At 42.9% G+C, this 17,901-nt stretch overlaps 1 protein-coding gene across 1 annotated transcript in view; it reads right to left on the bottom strand.

The window, feature by feature from the left end:
- The window catches only part of FRMD7 (FERM domain containing 7), a 54,118-nt gene extending 38,027 nt beyond the window's left edge, over positions 1-16,091 (bottom strand). The window contains exons 1-3 of the mRNA XM_029607935.1: positions 15,996-16,091; positions 15,089-15,205; positions 2,360-2,464 (exon numbers count right to left, since the gene is read on the bottom strand). Coding sequence (XP_029463795.1) covers positions 2,360-2,464; positions 15,089-15,205; positions 15,996-16,091 — 318 coding nt within the window. The remainder of the gene's footprint in view (positions 1-2,359; positions 2,465-15,088; positions 15,206-15,995) is intronic.
- Between the last annotated feature and the right edge of the window lie 1,810 nt (positions 16,092-17,901).

Genomic DNA, 17,901 nt, shown 5'->3' with positions numbered 1-17,901 from the left:
AGCTATCATAAAATAACTGCAGTTTACAGAATATATAATAAAATAACTACAAAGTACCGAATATTTATAGCATTCTTAATTCTTAATATGAGCGTATGCAGGCATTTTTACATGAGCAACACTTAAAATTGACCTCCAAGAACGCTTCAGGTATTACAGAATTCTGCGGCTCGAATTCTGCCTGGTAGCTCTAGAGATGATCACATCACTCCCATTCTCTCTACACTACACTGGATACCTAGACATTTTAGAATTCAAGAAAAAGTATTGACAATTATCCAGAAAATCATCTTCAGCAAGGATGCTATGTGGCTAGGAGCAGCTCTCCATGTCTATACCCCACAAAGAGTACTCAGATCAGCTAATAAAGCCTTTATTCACCCTTCCCACATTAGGCCAGGTACACCTGGGTGAAGTATGTGATCATGCAGTTTCAGTGACTGCTCCCATATTGTGGAACTCATTAACTGAACAACTCCGACTTACAACCGATACCAAGGAATTTAAAAAGAATCTAAAAACTTTGGGGCGGATTTTAAAAGCCCTGCTCACGTAAATCCGCCCGGATTTATGCGAGCAGGGCCTTGCGCGCCGGCGCGCCTATTTTCCATAGGCCTGCCGGCGCGCGCAGAGCCCCGGGACTCGCGAAAGTCCCGGGGTTTTTTGTTGGGGGCGTGTCGGGGGGCGGGGCTGATCGACGCGGCGTTTTGGGGCGGGACGCGGCGTTTTGGGGGCGGGCCCGGGGGTGTGGCTGCACCCTCCGGAACCGCCCCCGGGTCGCGTCTCGGCGTGCCAGCGGCCCGCTGGCGCGCGCAGATTTACTTCTCCCTCTGGGAGGTGTAAATCCGCGGACAAAGGTAGGGGGGGTTTAGAAAGGGCCGGGGGGGGGGAGTTAGGTAGAGGAAGGGAGGGGAAGGTGAGGGGAGGGCGAAAGAGAGTTCCCTCCGAGGCCGCTCCGATTTCGGAGCGGCCTCGGAGGGAACGGAGGCAGGCTGCTCGGCTTGGCGCGCGCCGGCTGCCCAAAATCGGCAGCCTTGCGCGCGCCGATCCTGGATTTTAGCAGATACACGTGGCTACGCGCGTATCTACTAAAATCCAGCGTACTTTTGTTTGCGACTGGATCGCGAACAAAAGTACGCGAACGCGCCGTTTTTAAAAATCTACCCCTCTGTGTTTCAAAAAGGTGTTTCCAACTTGACTGCAAGATCCATTGAGCAATTTATGCCAGCACCTGCATTTTTAGTGGCGTGTTTAGACATATGCAGGCCTCTCCAACTGGCTATGATGCTCTTTTTGTGATATTAGTACATGTTGTTATTGTATGTCTCCTGCTATTATGATTCTTTTTAATATTGTAATTCTCCTCGATCTTTGGTGTAGCGGTACTAGCGGGCAATAAATGTTATTATTTAAATAAATAAATAGTGAGAGGCCGATATTCAATGCTTTGTTCAGCTAAGTTTGGACTTAACTGGACAAATGTCAAATCTGAAAATCTCACTGCACTGACCAATTCTGAAATAGCTGGATAACATTATCTGGTTGAAAAGTTATCCAGCTAGCTCGGGGGGCAGAGTAGGGGCATTCCAAAGTGAAGCCAGTTATCTGGCTATGATACCTGGATACATGCAGATTTTCAGCATTTTCCATCTAATATAGCCAGATATACTTAGGACTGTGGAATAGCAGTTCTAAAGTTAGCAGGATAAACTTAGCCAGCTAACATCAAGGATAGTTTGGTATATTCAACGATGAGGGCAGATAAGTTTATCTGATAACTTTGGGCCTGATTTACTAATTCACTGTCCATGGGAAAAACGCTTAGTAAAGGAAATCATCTGCTGGTTGGACAACAGCTGAATATGGACCCCTAAAGTATTATGAACTAATCTGAAAGACACTTTATATATTTAAATTAAATTGTCTTATAATATTATAAATAAGGTAGCACTAGTAATTTGGCTCACTATAGTGTGGTTTTGCCATTGAATTATATGGTAATACTGATATACTTTTGCTAGGTTTTTGCCTTGCTTACTGTTTGTATGCACTTGATATACTATGCCAATTTCATTTCAGAATAATAAAAAAAAAAGATGATCAAATGCTGATTGATGCTTGTCTCTTACAACTTTGGTGTCCTTATAAAGAATTTTGCATTTTGGGGGCCGACTCAGTAACCAGTGGTAACTTCCATTAACACAGGTTAAAACATGCATTATTAGTGAATAAGCCCCATTCAAAACAATGGGGACTGTGGCAAATAACGTGCATCAACTTGGGTTTAACGCAGGTCGCTGTGGGTTAGTGAATCACCCTCTGTGAAATAAGGCCTAGGAGAAAAACCAAAAACACTTACTTTGTTGCCAGCATGGTTTTGGAATTCCAGTCCAAAGTATTCCTTTTCTGTGAGATTCAGATGACTACAACTCATATTGAACAATTCTTTCCCCGGTGCTTTTTGCTAAAGAGAATTGGTTAAATAATCATGAAGCACTTCAGTCTAAACAAACTAAAACCATTTGTAGCACTCCTTTTAAATACAAATCAAATAACACTGTTAGTGTAATAAACAGCTTTCTGATGCTCTCATTCTAGAGAGAAATGGCTACCATTGCTTACTGCTGTGTTCATATTATTGAAGCTTATTACTTTATTAGTTAAAAGCCCAATTCATACTCAATAGTCTGTCAGGACTGTAGCTGGAAAAAATAGCCCGAATCAACTAATCAGGCTGACTTGAGCATTTTTTTTTAGAAAATAAAATAGCATACAACCTTATATAAGTAAGCCACACAGAAGAACTAAACCAAATTTGTTGTCAATAGTGAGCATTTGCAAGTTTTATGACTAAGAAGGCAAAAGAAATATTTCTCATTCACAATAATTCTTTTTTTGTTTTATGGTTAATGACATTTGTGCAGTGAGCTGAGTTAACAGGCAAGCTGCTGCAGCTGCTGTGCTAAAGATCCCTTACTGCCAAAGAAAATGCAAGGATGATGGTGAACCAAAACTGCTGGTTGGAGAAGCATCTAGATGTTGAGAGGTAATAGCGGGTCTCTGCTGCTCATGGCTAGGAAGAAAATCACTACCCTCGCGCACTACAGCTGACGAAAAGTGACAGCGTAATAATAGCTCCCTCTGTGCAGGGCTTCTGATCCTTGTCTAAAACATCAGAGCACGTACAATTAAAAACAATCTGAATTTTTTATTTCGTCACTGGAATTTTTCTACCATTAAATGCATTTTTTTTCCAGATGAGCAACCAAATAGATGGGCAACTGCTTTCTTCCTGCCTCGCTCCTGCAGTGGATCTACAGATGTTGAAGAGAGGTTTCTTAAACTGTAACTAATATTAGTAAAGTGTTGATCTATGAGCACCATTTGAAAAAGCTATCAGGTTTGCATCATACATTAAAAAAATATCCATTGTCAGCATGACATTATTTCTATAGCATGTAGAATAGTTTTTGCAAGACGATACTGGGCCTTGCGGCATGCCTAGTCCTACTTCTCCAAAGGGCATGGCAATGGACATAAAGTAATGGAAGCCAGAATGGCACAGCAGGTTCCATAGGTCGCATATGTTTTTCACATTGAGGAGCCAACAAAACTGCAGTTTTTATAATGGTACGGACATCAGGCTATATCCTGTTTGATGGTCAATTTAACTGGCTACTTAACTTGAAAACATTTTCATTAAGGCTTTTCTCCTATTTTGGGTCTCCAGGAAAAACCCTGTGGGGCAGATTTTTAATCTTACACGTGCGGGGTACATTTGCGCGCGCTACCTTTATTGCAGGAGTTACGCGCGCCGGCCGGCTGCCAGCACCAACCCCCGGCACAGCCGCTGTGCCGGAGGACTCGGGACCACCCCCGGACCGCCCCTGGATCGCTGCCCTGCCCCTGGACCACCCGTTTTTTCAAAGCCCCGGGACATACACACATCCCGGGGCTTGCGCACGCCACCGAACCTATGCAAAATAGGCTTGGCGTGCCAGGGGTAGGTTTTAAAGGGTTATGCGCGTAACCCTTTGAAAATCTATCCCTAAGTGAATCAGGTACATAATTATATATGGCGAGTATGGTACAAAATGAAATGCTATCTTATCCTATGTTTAAGGCCCCTCTAATGCAGGCAGAGAAAAGAGTGTACAATTCAGTTCACTGATAGAGTTCATGAGTATATGGTTTAAAGGTGGGAGGAGAGTCAGGTTAAATACGGTATGTTCTGAATGTATGTACGGTATTAGGTTTGCTGTTCTTAGAGTCTGAGAATGCATGTATTGGAATAATAACAAACGGCTGGGAAGAGGAATCCCTGGCAGTTAGAACCATTTTCAAGGAGCAGAGTGTCTGGAGCAAGGTCTTAATACCAATCTAATGAACAGAAAGGACCATGTATCTTTATAATTGCTGTTACCATTATACATCAATATTAACTTCAAAAGGAACTGTAAAACCACAAATTTTAAACTATGCTTCAACACCCATTATACATCATCCATGGATGAAAAATAAATCTCAGATTACTGAGGAGAACTGGCATATCTTGACCATTAATATCCTTTTGTTGATGTGGTTGTTTTTTAAGCATTTGGCAAACCGAATGTAAAATTCCTTTCCTAGCACTTTGACCATTAGGTTTCATAATATTTATTTATCAGATTTCTTACTTCCTTATTACCAAGGTTCTGTAGGTGAGCTACAATAATAATTAATAAGCAATATGCAGAAAACAACAATAAATAAACACAAACTTTAAGCTTTTAGCTTTTGATGCAATAAAAACAATAAAATCACAAACTCACATAAAAAAAAATCAAATGCACATAAACAATATAATCATAGCATTAAAGGCAGCAATAAAGTACAATATTTTGGGGCTCCACATGTGACAGAAATGAGATACGATTTTTTTCAGCAATCTAAACTGCTTTTGATAACAAATTCATTTGCTCGCTCAAGTTAAATATTTATGTTAAGCACAATTGTTTACTTTCCATTTTGCTAATAGTGCACCCTATTTCCTAAAACCTAAAAAATTGCCAAAAATTATTTTTTGGTTCATTTGAAATAAAATAAAAACAGGTTTATTTGTCACGTTTTAGACTTTCATTTCAAATGAATACACATCCCTACTTTCCAAGTACACATGGGGCGGATTTTAAAAGGATTACTCACATATATTACATGTGTAACCGCAAAAACCCACTCCTGTGTGCGCCGAGCCTATTTTGCTTAGGCCTGGCGTCGTGCGCATGTCCCGGGGCTTGAAAAAAGGGGAGGGGCAGTCCGGGGGCGGGACTGAGGCCTCCGGCACAGCAGCCGTGCCAGGGGATGGCACGCCGGCACTCGGCGGGCGCGCGCGCAACCTATGCCTGCCCGGAGGCAGGAACAACTTATTCAACAAAGGTCAGGGGTTTTTTTTAGATAGGGCTGGGGGGTGGGTTAGGTAGAGGAAGGAAGGGGAAGGTGGGAGGGGGGGTGGAAGGAAAGTTCCCTCCGAGGCCGCTCCGATTTCGGAGCGGCCTCGGAGGGAACGGGGAAAGCCATTGGGGCTCCCCTAGGGCTCAGCGCGCGCAAGGTACACAAGTGTGCACCCCCTTGCGTGCACCGACCACGGATTTTATAACATGCACGCGACTGCACGTGCATGTTATAAAATCGGGCGTAGATTTGTGCGCGCCGGGTTGCGCGCACAAATCTACGCCCACGCTTAGCTACTAAAATCTGGCCCTAAGGCTCTCTGGAGGCAGAATAGTCTTGCTCTTTAGTCTTTTATTCTTTAGTCGGTTCTGTCTGCAGGTCGTAAGCTGTACAAACTTTCTAGCTTTATCAACGCCAGCAGGAAATATTCCCCCCCCCCCCCCCCCCCCACATCTCTATTTCCTTTCTCATTACAAACACTGCTAAATATTGCATTTACAGGGGCATTCTTTGTGGAACAGTTTAGTTGGAAGTTTAAGAGACATGACTGCTGCAATATCACTGCGTAAAATAATGGGTAAATGAAGAAAAATGCCCGTACAAGGCACTTTGAATATCACGCCAATTAGAGCTGCAAGGCACATGCCATTTGCCCATGTTCCCTTCCTGGTGCATGTCTTCAGCTTTACCTTTCCTTCCTGGCAGCTAATAATCCTTCGTGCTTACCCTATGCCTTCTCAAATTCTGATGCCATATTTTCCCCTTCACTATCTCTTTTGAAAGATCGGTCCATGCATCCACCACCCTTTTATGTGAAGAAATGTCTTTGTGTTACTCCTGAGTCTACCCTTCCTCAGCCTCACATCACAACCCATAACTTCTTTTCGACTGAAAAATGCTTACCTCCTGGACACTGTTTACTCCTTTGATGTATTTGCATGTCGCCCATCACGTTTCCTTGCTCCCTCCTTTCCTCCAGGTAGTACATATTAAGAACTGGAAGTCTTACTTTATTTATTTATTTATTTAAAGAATTTATATACCGGGGTTCCTGTATAGTATACATATCACCCCGGTTTACTTCATAGTGCACATGGTACAGACGCTCCACCATCTAGGTAACTCTTCTTTGGGCTGCCTTTCCCTTGTCTATGGTCTTTTTGGAGATGTGGCCACCAGAAGTTGGATTCAGTACTCCAGTCCAAATAAGGCCTCACCACTAATTCGTACACAGAGCCCCCAGTTTCCTGTGACAGATTTCTCAAGATTCTGTGACAGGAGTTAGCAAATTCTGTGGCAGATTTTTAAAACATTTTGTGGAAAGGATTTTTCAAAGTTGCATAATTTTGCATAAAGTTTCACAGCTCTGACTATGCAGAAAATTCATTTTTTTAAATTGAAAACCATTTATATTGCTTTTTCACACAGCATTTAAACTATATACAAATAAAAGGTGTACCAACTACAAAATTCAACAATTTATCAAGTTAAAATATAAAAGTTACATTTTAAACTGTGAAATGTTACTGTTGAAGTCAAAATAGTGCACCCATCTTTTCTTGAGAACGTCCTTGTCATCTTTCTGAGTATACGAGCTATGCTAAAGTGCTCTGGACATCGGCAGTTTGTCACGCTGTTGGGGGGGGGGGGGGGGGGGGGGAGAGGAACGCTGCAAGCCGGATGGAGCCCTAGCTGTTGTACTGCTGTTGCCGAGCCAGGAGAACCGGGACCTGCGCGGGGGGGACCGCTGCGAGCCGCTTTCGCCGCCGGCTGCCCCCTCCGGAGGGCGGCAGAGAAGGGAAGGGGCTGAAAAGCAACAAAAGGTAAGAAAACAACAGAAAGTAATGTTGAGTCGCTTCGGGAGGAGGGGATTTTAGGTTTTTAGAGGTTTCCTTTTGGGGGAAAGTTTGCCGTCTACCATTACCCCTGCCTCTAACGCAGGGGTAAGGGTAGGCGGTAAGTTAGCAGGTTAAACGTGGGGCAAAATGGCAGGGTAAAATAGCGATAGTCGGGGCGCGCGTTACTGTATGGGAGGGAATAGCTAATTCGATTGTTTACATCTGATATACATGCCGCGTGCGGAAGGGGTTACCCGGTGATTTAAAGAGGAGGTAAGGATGGGTTAAAGGGGATAGTGTATCGCGGGAAGGGCTAATGCGGCCGGAAAGTGAGTAGAAAGCGGGTTAGGAGCGGGGTAACCGCGGCCCCACTTTACTGTATCGAGCTGTGAGAGAGGAATGGCTAGAGCTGGAGTAGAGACAGAGCTAAGGCTGAAGGCAGGCAGGCACCCTGCAGCTTTGTTGTTCAAAGGATTGAATTAAGAAATGTTAAGGCTTTCAGGAATGTTGATTCTGTGCCAGGTTGTAAAATATGCGGTAACAAACTAATTACGTGGGTTTTCCTGCTATCCCACAATCATGGAGGCTAGGGGCACAGTTTATGCAAAAGTATTATCCCTTTCTTTTTTGTGCTGGCTATACCTCTCTCTCCCTACACGTTCTAGCATTCCTCTGGCTCTTTCCACTGCCTTTTTGCATTGCTTGGCCACCTTGAGATCATCAGATATGGTTATCCCAAGATCTTTCTCCTGCTTGGAGTACAGCAGTATATCCACACACCCACTCATGCTCTTATCCTCTTTTTGTGCCTCAAATTTATGAGTGCATTTCTTTGCACTTAATCTTATTTGCAGATACTTAACCACTCCCTAAACTTTTAGATCACTCCTCATTTTGTTTCCACCCTATCTGCCTTATCCATCCTGTTGTGGATCTTAGTAAGATCAGTAAAAATGTGAACCTTCTTGATATCATAGTCTCTCTGTAATCTCACTTCTTGAAAATGTTAACCAGAACTGGATCTGATCCTTCGACCATTCCACCAGTAATCCTTTTGTTTTCTTGGCATAAACTCCATTTATTTAGTATTAACCTCTGTTACCTATCACACAACCTGTTTCTAACCCAAATTATTAATTTAGGACCTATCCCTTAGCTGCTTAACTTATCTATGAGTCTTCTGTGTGGAATACTGTCAAAGGCCATATTGCAACCAAAATACACAACATACCGGTCCCTCCCTTGATCTAATTCCTTGGTTAATCAGTCGCATTAATCATGCAGACTTGTCAGGATCCTTCCTCTAGAAAAAAACATGCTGCCTCAGATCTTGTAATCCACTAAACTTTCCTTTAGTAGTGATTCCATTAAATTACCCACCACTGAGTTGCCCTGCAGTTACCAGCCTCCTCCCTTTGTCCACAATTGTGAAGAAGGATAACATTAGTTCAACTCCCATCCTCTCAAACAACTCTCATCTCCAAATAATGATTGAACAGAATTGGCAGTAGAACTGATAACCTCTCTATACCTTCTTACAGCAGGGATGAGTAATTCTGGTCCTCTAGGGCCACCATCCTGTCAGATTTTCAGGATATTCCCAATGAATATGCATAAGAATATATGAAGAGCCTTGTTGGGTCAATCCAAAGGTCCACTGAGCCAAGTATCCTGTCTCCAACAGTGGCCAATCCCTAAAATAGATCCAATTTCTTGCTGCTTACCCTCTGAGAAGTGTTGGATCTCCTTGGTTAATAACTATTTATGGACTTTTCTTCCATGAGCTTGTCCAAACTCTTTTTAAACCCATCTATCAGGCAGATGCAATATGGTGGGCTCAGCCAAGTGCATGGCTTTACTCATGATTGGATGCACGTTTTGGACATGCGTCTACAACCCCTAATGCAATACAGGGATTAGCGCATCCAAACCACCACAAAGCTAACAGCACTCACCACGTGTACAGTACATGTAGATAGGCTATTAGCTAATCCCCGTGATTCAAAAAATCTCCCTCATGGCCAATGCATCCATTGCAACGCAGCAAATTTTACACCAGCCCGTGGCTGGCGTAAAGGTCTGCCATGCTCAAGGGCTCGTTGTAAAAAAAAATAAATAAAAATAAAAACCCTGCTTTCTGTGAATCCTCTTCTTAGTATCGTCTGGATGCTAAGTAGGAGGAACCACAGAAAGCAGATCAGGGTTAAAAAAAAAAAAAGTCTTGAAAAAAAACCCATTTCTGGGTGCCCAATATACATGCACGAGATACATGGTCCAGGCTGTGTATCTCGTGCATGTATATTGTGCCGGTAGCAGGAGAAAACAGACGTTCGTATTGAGCGCCCTTTTCCTAACCCGCACTGACAGCCACCTCTCCTGGGTGCCTGATGCCGAGGAGGTGCTAGGGATGCACAATTTTCCCTAGCGCCTCCTTTTTAGCGCGACCCCTCATTTAAATATTGGAGTGTGTGCCCAGGAGAGGTGGCTGGGCGTGCGTTAGGAAAGCGGGTGCTCAGCACTGAGCGCCCGTTTTCTACGCAACCGTATTGCATCAGCCTGTGAGTTAGTCGCCTTGACCACATTCTCCAGCAGCTTGCTTGTGCGATGGCTGACAAAATGCTTTCTCCAATTTGTTTTACATCTGCTACCTGTAAGTAGTCTTAGTGTCATTTGAAAGGGTAAATAGCTGTTTCCTATTTAACTGTTCTACTCCACGCATGATTTTGTGGACCTCAATCATATCCCCCCTCAGTTGTTTCTCCTCTAAGCTGAAGAGCCCTAACCTGTTTAGCCTTTCTTTATAAGGGAGCTGTTCTAACCTCTTAACCTTTTTTGCTGCCCTTCTCCAGACCTTTTCTAATTCTGAGATGGGAGGGGGACCAGAATTGCTCACACAATACTCAAGGTTCAGCCAAACCATTGATCTTTACTGAGGCAATTATGATATCAGTTTTATTCTCCCTGCCTTTTTGAATAAGTCCTAGCATTCTGTTTGATTCTTTGGCTGCTGCTTCACACTGAGCTGAGGATTTCAAAGTACTGTGTCCACATTGACTCCTAGAACCTTTTCCTGGGTGGTTGCTCCTAATACAGAACCCAGCATTGTGTATCTAAAATTGGGGTTATTTTTCCCTATGAGCATCACTTTCTATTTGTCCATATTAAATTTCATCTGCCATTTAGATGCCCAGTTCTCCAGTCTTGCAAGGTCCTTCTGCAGTTCCTCACAATCTGCCTGTGTTTTAATTACCCTGAATATTTTTGTGTCAAATACAAATTCGATAATTTTACTATTCGATTCCCTTTATAGGTCATTAATGAATAAGTTGAACAGCACTGGTCCCAGAACAGATCTTTAGTGCATTCCATCATTCACCTTTCTCCACTGGTAAAACTGACCGTTAAGTCCAACTCTGTGTTATCTGTCTTTTAACCAGTTACCAATCCATACGGAGATAACATTTGTTTACTGAGGAGTCAAATGCCTTCTGGAAATCCAAATACCGATTGGCTCTCCTTGCTCTATGTGCTTGTTTATACCTTCAAAGGCTTCTAATAGGTTAGTAAGTCATGATTTACCTTTCCTAAGTCAATGCTGGATCTTTCCCATTAAGCCATGTTTATCCATATGGCCAGTAATTTTGCTTTTTATTGTAGCTTATACAATTTTACTAGGTACGAACAGGCTCGCTGGGCTGCAGTGGCTTGGGTCACCCCTGAAGCTCTTTTTGAAAACTGGTGTTACATTTGCTGCCTTCCAGTCCTCAGGTACAGAGGAATATTTGAATGAATGGTTATAGATTACTAGTAGTACATCTGCAATTTCATATCTGAGTTCCTTTAGAACTCTGAGGTGAATACCATCTGGTCCTTAGGATTTGCTACTATTTAATTTGTACATTTGCTTTATCGCTTCCAGATTCACAGTGATTTGATTCTGTTCTTCTGAGTCATCACCTAGAAAAATGTTTCATGTGTGGCTATCTCCCCATCCTCCTCCTCTGTAAAACTAAAGAAAAAAATTATTTAATTTTTCTACTATGGCTTTATACTCCCTAAGTGCCATGTTTACAGTTTGGTTCTCCAACAGCTGAACTAACTCCATCATAGGATTTTGGTTCTGATGTACTTGAAAATGTTTTTATTACTAGTTTTTTGCCTTTTTGGAAAGTCTCTCCTCAAATTCTCTCTTGGCCTGCTTCATTAGTGTTTTATATATTCTCGGGTAGATTTTCAAAGGGGTACGCGCGTACTCCCCGAAAACCTACCCCAAACCCCCCCTGCACGCACCGAGCCTATTTTGCATAGGCTCGGCGGAGCGCGCAAGCCCCGGGGCTTGCATGGAGGGGCGTGTCGGGGGGCGTGCCGGGAGTGATGCAGCGTTTTGGGGGCGGCACCGCGGGCTTGGTTTCAGCCCGGGGCATGGCTGCGGCCTCCGGACCAGCCCCCAGGACCAGAACATGGAGCGGGGCAGCCGGCTGGCGCGCGCAAAGTGACGCCTGCTGGAAGCAGGCGTCACTTTGCCGACAAATGTAGGGGGGGGTTAGATAGGGCCGGGGGGGTGGGTTAGGTAGGGGAAGGTGCGGGGGGGGGGGTGGAAGGAAAGTTCCCTCCGAGGCCGCTCCGATTTCGGAGCGGCCTCGGAGGGAATGGAGGCAGGCTGCGCAGCTCAGTGCGCGCAGGCTGCCGATTTTGGGCAGCCTTGCGCACGCCGACCTCGGATTTTAATGGATACGTGCGGCTACGCGCGTATCCATTAAAATCGCGCGAACAAAAGTACGTGCTTGCGCTAATTTATAAAATACGGCCCAATATGCAGTGCTTATGTACCTTCCTATTTTTCTCATTAGGCTATTCTTTCCATTTTTTAAAAGATGCTTTATAATCTTTAATTAGCTCTTTTACAGCACCATTTAGCCATGTTGGTGGGTGCTTGTTCTTCTTTCATAATTTGTGGACATGAAATAGATTTGCAGGGTGCTTCAAATTAATCTCATGCATATTCAGTTGGGATATCCTGAAAACTTGACTGGTTGTAGTGGCCCTTGAGGATTGCAGTTGTCCACCCCTTAGAGTGTGTATCCTGTCTATATCCTGTATGCCTTGTCCATTTTCAGTTTTAGTAGTTTCATAACACTCTCTCTTCTGTAAATGGACTAGGGTCTACGTTTTGTCCATTAATTTGTGATTCCTCTCCATTGGACATTGCACAGAAGTATTTGTGCACTATTTCTACCTTTTCCTTCTCACACCTCTCAGTCTTACAGTGCCACCTATGCATGGCATCTTTTCATTAACATGCTGTACCTGTAAAAAAGATCTTGTTAAGTTGCTTTATTGCAGTAGGTATTTTTTCCTCTATTTGTGCTTTTGCTGTCCTATCTTCCCTGCTTTCCATAGCTATCCATTCCTTCTATTTTTGCTTCTTTTTCACCTTTTGAATTCATCTTTTTGCCTTTACCTTTTCATCCATATTAGTCTCTTATTTTCTTTCTAGCTTTTATTTATTATCCTAATGTAAAGGTTTGTTACCCTTAGTATGGTTCATTGTAGTTTCACCCACTGTGCTTTGCCTCCTGCTCTGACAGTGCTTCCTTGGGCACTCCTAAAGTCCAGGGTCCTCACCTTTGTGAGATGCAGCTCTGCCTTGGATATTATATTAAACAATACTCTCCAGTGATCATTGACTCCTACATGACCAGTATTCCAGCTAAGAATTACAATTCACACTCTTTTACAAGTCCGCTAGGCTGCATAATATTTTGATAGAGTACAGTTTGTTGCTGATTTAAATTGCTAGTTGGGGATCTCAGCTCAATTTACCAGATAAAACATTAAATTGAGTTTTAAATAGACAGTAACACTTGACAAGTACAAAAACCTTCTGCATACCCTAGATGCACTGTGAGATATGGGGACAAATGTGTCTTTGGCACCCAAGACATCCTTTAATGCATATCCTGGAATGTGTTTGTGTTACCATATTTATGAAATGAGCTGGGACTTGATAGCTTTTAAAATTGGAAAAAAAAAAGTTAATGGCAAATAATTTTTAACTTAGGCAAAACCTATTGTGATGCTATTAACCATAGTTCTTTATGATGCGTTGACTATTTATCAAACGATATCGGTTACATGATGCTGTCTGAAAAATGGTTGATTTTTTTTCTCCACTATTTTGTAAAGTACGTTAATGTATTAGTTAAAAACAGGGGGAATATGTGTTTTGGAGCACATTTCTAGTACATATCTGTTCTATGCATCTAAACTGGATGCTATTAGGCATCATCACATAATGTGCCATGCACACTGTCTCCTTAATTGTATTTGGAAATGAATGTATATTTGAAAGCACCATTCTGATTCAATAAGATATAATGGACATCACATTTGACTTGCTTGAGATATCTTTTCAAAACTCAGCCTAAAGCAAGGTTTCCTCTTCAATAGGGCTCACTAATTTACCCTATTCATTTACAGTGACTCTGCAACATCAAATGCAGAAAATGCCTTGGAGGTCTTTCTCAATACGGGTTCAATGTAAGCAAGAAGTAAGTACCAACTGGTTACTTTAATGGAAGCCATTTATTAAAACAACATGCTCTGGAGCTAAATTCTTAGAAATGTCCTTTAAAATTACAATGATATAGATCTGCAAATACTGGTGTCCTACTTGTACATAAAACTGCAACAGGAGAATATTCGGAAGTATTTGAATACATCTTTACCACTCTTCCCAAGCATATAATAGCTTTTCAGCACTTAAACTTCTAAATGATATAATATTCTATTTGCCAAAATTGTCACGGATTCAATTTTCGATAACTTTTTCCATTTCTGTGAGCTACTGATGTTGGATGAGATGATGCAGTATTTTATTAGGTAGCTGTTGAGAATGTTGTGCACAGCAGTAATACTGTACAGCATCACGAGTATTATAATGACAGGGTTATCAAAAGGGACTGAAATACCTTAATCTTATAATCAGGAAGAAGGTGGTTGTAAAATGAGGCATCACTCTAAAAACTAAGACGTATCATCTTCAACTAATTTGTTGCTGAGACATTTTAAAATATCTTTTTCTAATTCGGCTTGGAAGAGTTAATAGATGGTGGTGTCAAGGATTACTAGCATTGTGAAACTGTTCTTATGTAGACTACAAACATAGCACAACATTCAAGGAGAACAAAGCTTTTTAACACTAGCTGAATAATCCAGATGTGACTAGTATAAGGAGATTTTATGTACCGGTGACTACCACAATAATACAGAGACTACAAAATCAAAATCTCGATGCATTGAGTAATGAAATATCAGAAGCTTTTTGAGTCATGCCTAAAAACACTTCAAGTAGTTCAGATCCATTCCTTTAAGAGACAAGTCCTCATAGCTTTGTCTTGTGAATAACACTGATAGGAATTACATTTTGAAATCTGATTGGTATTCTCACTGGCTGGTTTGATTAGAACATAACCAAGCAGGGAGGAGTGTAGCTTGTAACTTGGTGGTTAAATTAACGTGTTGATCTATGAAGATTCAATCTGTCTAGCTATAGCTAGATCAGCACATTAATTACAGATCAGCACATTAATAGCAGAGTTAAAGAATTTTTTTTTCTTATACAAACATTCTGAAATAACTCACTGCCATTTCATGGGGAAATAAAAAAAGCTAAGGGTTCTGTTTTTTATAGTCTTAATTTATAATTGATTTATCTGTCACCAATATACTCAGAAATTTATACAATTTTTAAAGGTGTTTAGGTTTAAGAGGCTAAGAAGCAACTATTCCATTTAAAAGAGATAACATTTATCACTTACATCAACCGTAAAGACCTTGAGGGAGTCATCCAGAAATTGGACTTTCAGATGCAGCATCCTTCGGTGAATGTGTATGCTTGTAAGAGAGATCCTCAAGTGCTGGCAAGCGCAGAAGACCTGAGCAATGCAAAGAGAAAAATGTGACATGGAGAAGGATTTGGCTCTTCCTTTACACACAATTTCCCTCTCAGTCGGATGAAGCTCATTAAATTCCCAGACACAGAATGCAACAACTCAGAGCGGCCTTAAAGGGTTTTTCTTAATCATGCTGGGCCATAGAGAATAAAATCTGTCTCTCATTTTGTGTTGAGGTGGAGTCACCGAGATGGTGCCATGGTCATCGGGATACTTTTGTCCATTTTTACTTCTTTACCTCTGATCTTTAAACATTCCGGGGTCCTATTTTAGGAAAAAAGTAAACTACATATCTCAGGAGTGCTTTGAGGAGATGGGGGGAGCTAAACATCCAGCACTAGGAAATGACTATCTACAGGGCCACCGGAAGCACTAGGCAAACTAGGCCTAAGCCCAGGGCGCCGAGCATTGGGGGCGTGAGCAGTGGTGTACTGGGGGGGGGGGGGGGGCAGGGGAGGGCAGGGGGGGCCAATGCCCCCAGGTGCAGGGCCATAGCAGGGTGCTGATGGATGACATGGAGGCCCAGGCGGCCACCGGTGGACCTCATCCCACTGGCAGCTGATCAGGGAACTAATGCTGTGTTGTGTGCCAGACGCACGCAGCAGGAAGATCAGCAGTGCCGTTGTGGAGCTCATCTCACCACGGCCTGAAGAAAAGGGTCACGTCCAAACCTGCAGGTGCTCCTCCTCCTCCTTCCTGCCCGCACGGCTCTGGAAGAAAATCGTTGCTGGAACTGTGCAGGCAGGAAGGAGGAGCAGCATCGGCCACGTACCGAAGAGGAGCAGCACTTATGGGCCGCTGCGAATCCCACATCACGGCAGCCCGAGAAGAGGAGGTGGCTCAGTAGCAGGGCCACCGCAGATCCCATGTCGTGGCAGCCTGAGAAGAGGAGGAGGCCCGGTAGCAGGGCTGTTGCGGATCCCATGTTGTGGGCGGCCAAAGAAGATCAGGGCTGCTGCAAAGCCCATCCCACAGCGACCCGGGAAGAGGAGGCCCAGAGGTGAAAAAGAGGCTGAAGGCTTGTAGAGCATGTGTGTATGAGATGAGATGAGAGATTGTGTGTGGGAGTGAGAACCTGAATATTTGGAGAGATAACATGTGAGAGAGATTGCATGTGACAGTGAGAACCTATACTTGAGCAAGACAGCATGTGGGAGTGAGAGAGCCTGTGTGTGTGTGAGTGAGACAGCATGTGTAAGAGAGAGAGAGAGAGTGTGTATGTATGTATGAGAGAGAGCATGTGAGAATGAGCTGTGGGTGCGTGAGACAGCATGTGAGTGTGAGAGCCTGACTGTGTGTTTGAGGGGAAGACAGATGGAGAAAAAAGAAATAGGAAAAAAAGACCCTGTAAAAGGTATTGGCAAAAAAACCCACCAAAAAAAACAAGAAAGGGAAGCTATGAAAAAAAGCCTGTGATCAACCAATTAGAAAACTAAGATCAGACAGCAAAGGTAAAAAAAAATAAATTACTTTTTACTGATTGGTACATGTAATCTTTGGTAATGGTGCAAGAGTAGCACTTTCTCTATGCAGATCTCACAATGTACAAGATCAGCATGGAGAAAGTGGAAGCCCACGGGGCCTGCACAGAGGAGGCAGCAGAATGGGCTTCAGTGCCAGTAGCAGCAATCGGCGCCTCCCCAAAAGCCACGCGGCAGCAGTGACAGTGGAAGCAGAAGAATGAGAGAGACTCTGAGGTTGCTGGCAAAAGAAAAAGAGGGGGTCTGCCTTTAGTGTGTGCATGTGTATGAATGGGAGTCTGCCTGGGGGTGTATGTGTGTGAATGCATGGGTGCCTGCCTGAGGGTGTGTCTGTGTATGAGAATGAATGGGTGTCTTCCTGGGGTCTGTCTGGGTGAGAATAGGTGCCTGCTTGGGGGTCTGTGTATGTGTGAGAATGAATGTGTGCATGCCTGGGGTTGGGAGGGAGTGGTGTAAGAATGAATGGGAGACTGCCTGGGGGTCAGTGTGTATGTGTGTGTGTGTGTGTGTGTGTGTGTGTGTGTGTGTGTGTGAGAATGACTAGGAGTGTGCCTGGTGTTTGTGTGTATGTGAGGGAGCCACTGAGAGTGAGAGTGTGTGTCTATGAGAGAATCCATAAGAGCTTGTGTGGGTGTGTGTGTGGGGGGGAGAGAGTGTGTCAGTGTCTGTGAGAGAGAGAGGTTATGGTGGGTATAAGAGCATGAATGTGTATGTATGTGACAGTGTATATGTAAGAGAGAATGGACATGTGAGTATGTGTGTGAGAGAGAGAGAGAGAATAACGTTTGTGCACTCCCCTAACCTCCTAATCCTTGACAATCTCAGGGTGACTGGAAATCAAGAGTTCCCATTAGTTCCTTATTAGTTTTACTTATTGGTTGTTATTTGATATGTGTGCTGTTTTGAAATATTTTATTGGTACTTGGGAAATTTATAAAAAAAATGTATATGATTTTAATTGAGATTATTCTATTTATCAGTAGTTTTAAAATATTCTTTTATTACTATGGTTTTACTATTATAATTGGTGCTGTTTCTTGATTTTGTTTTTTGAGGAATTGGTATTCTGGGACCCAGTGTAATATTTACAGTGCTGCTTTTTCACAGGTAGGGTTATTGTTGTTTGAGTCCTTGGTGTTATTACTGTTATGTTTTGATGGGATTGCAGTATAGATTTTGAGTGTCTTTTTTGCAGGG

The sequence above is a fragment of the Rhinatrema bivittatum genome, chromosome 6 (assembly GCF_901001135.1).
Source record: "Rhinatrema bivittatum chromosome 6, aRhiBiv1.1, whole genome shotgun sequence".
Lineage (NCBI taxonomy): Eukaryota > Metazoa > Chordata > Amphibia > Gymnophiona > Rhinatrematidae > Rhinatrema > Rhinatrema bivittatum.
Note: the sequence above shows the minus strand (reverse complement) of the source record. Positions and strands in the feature narration are given on the sequence as shown.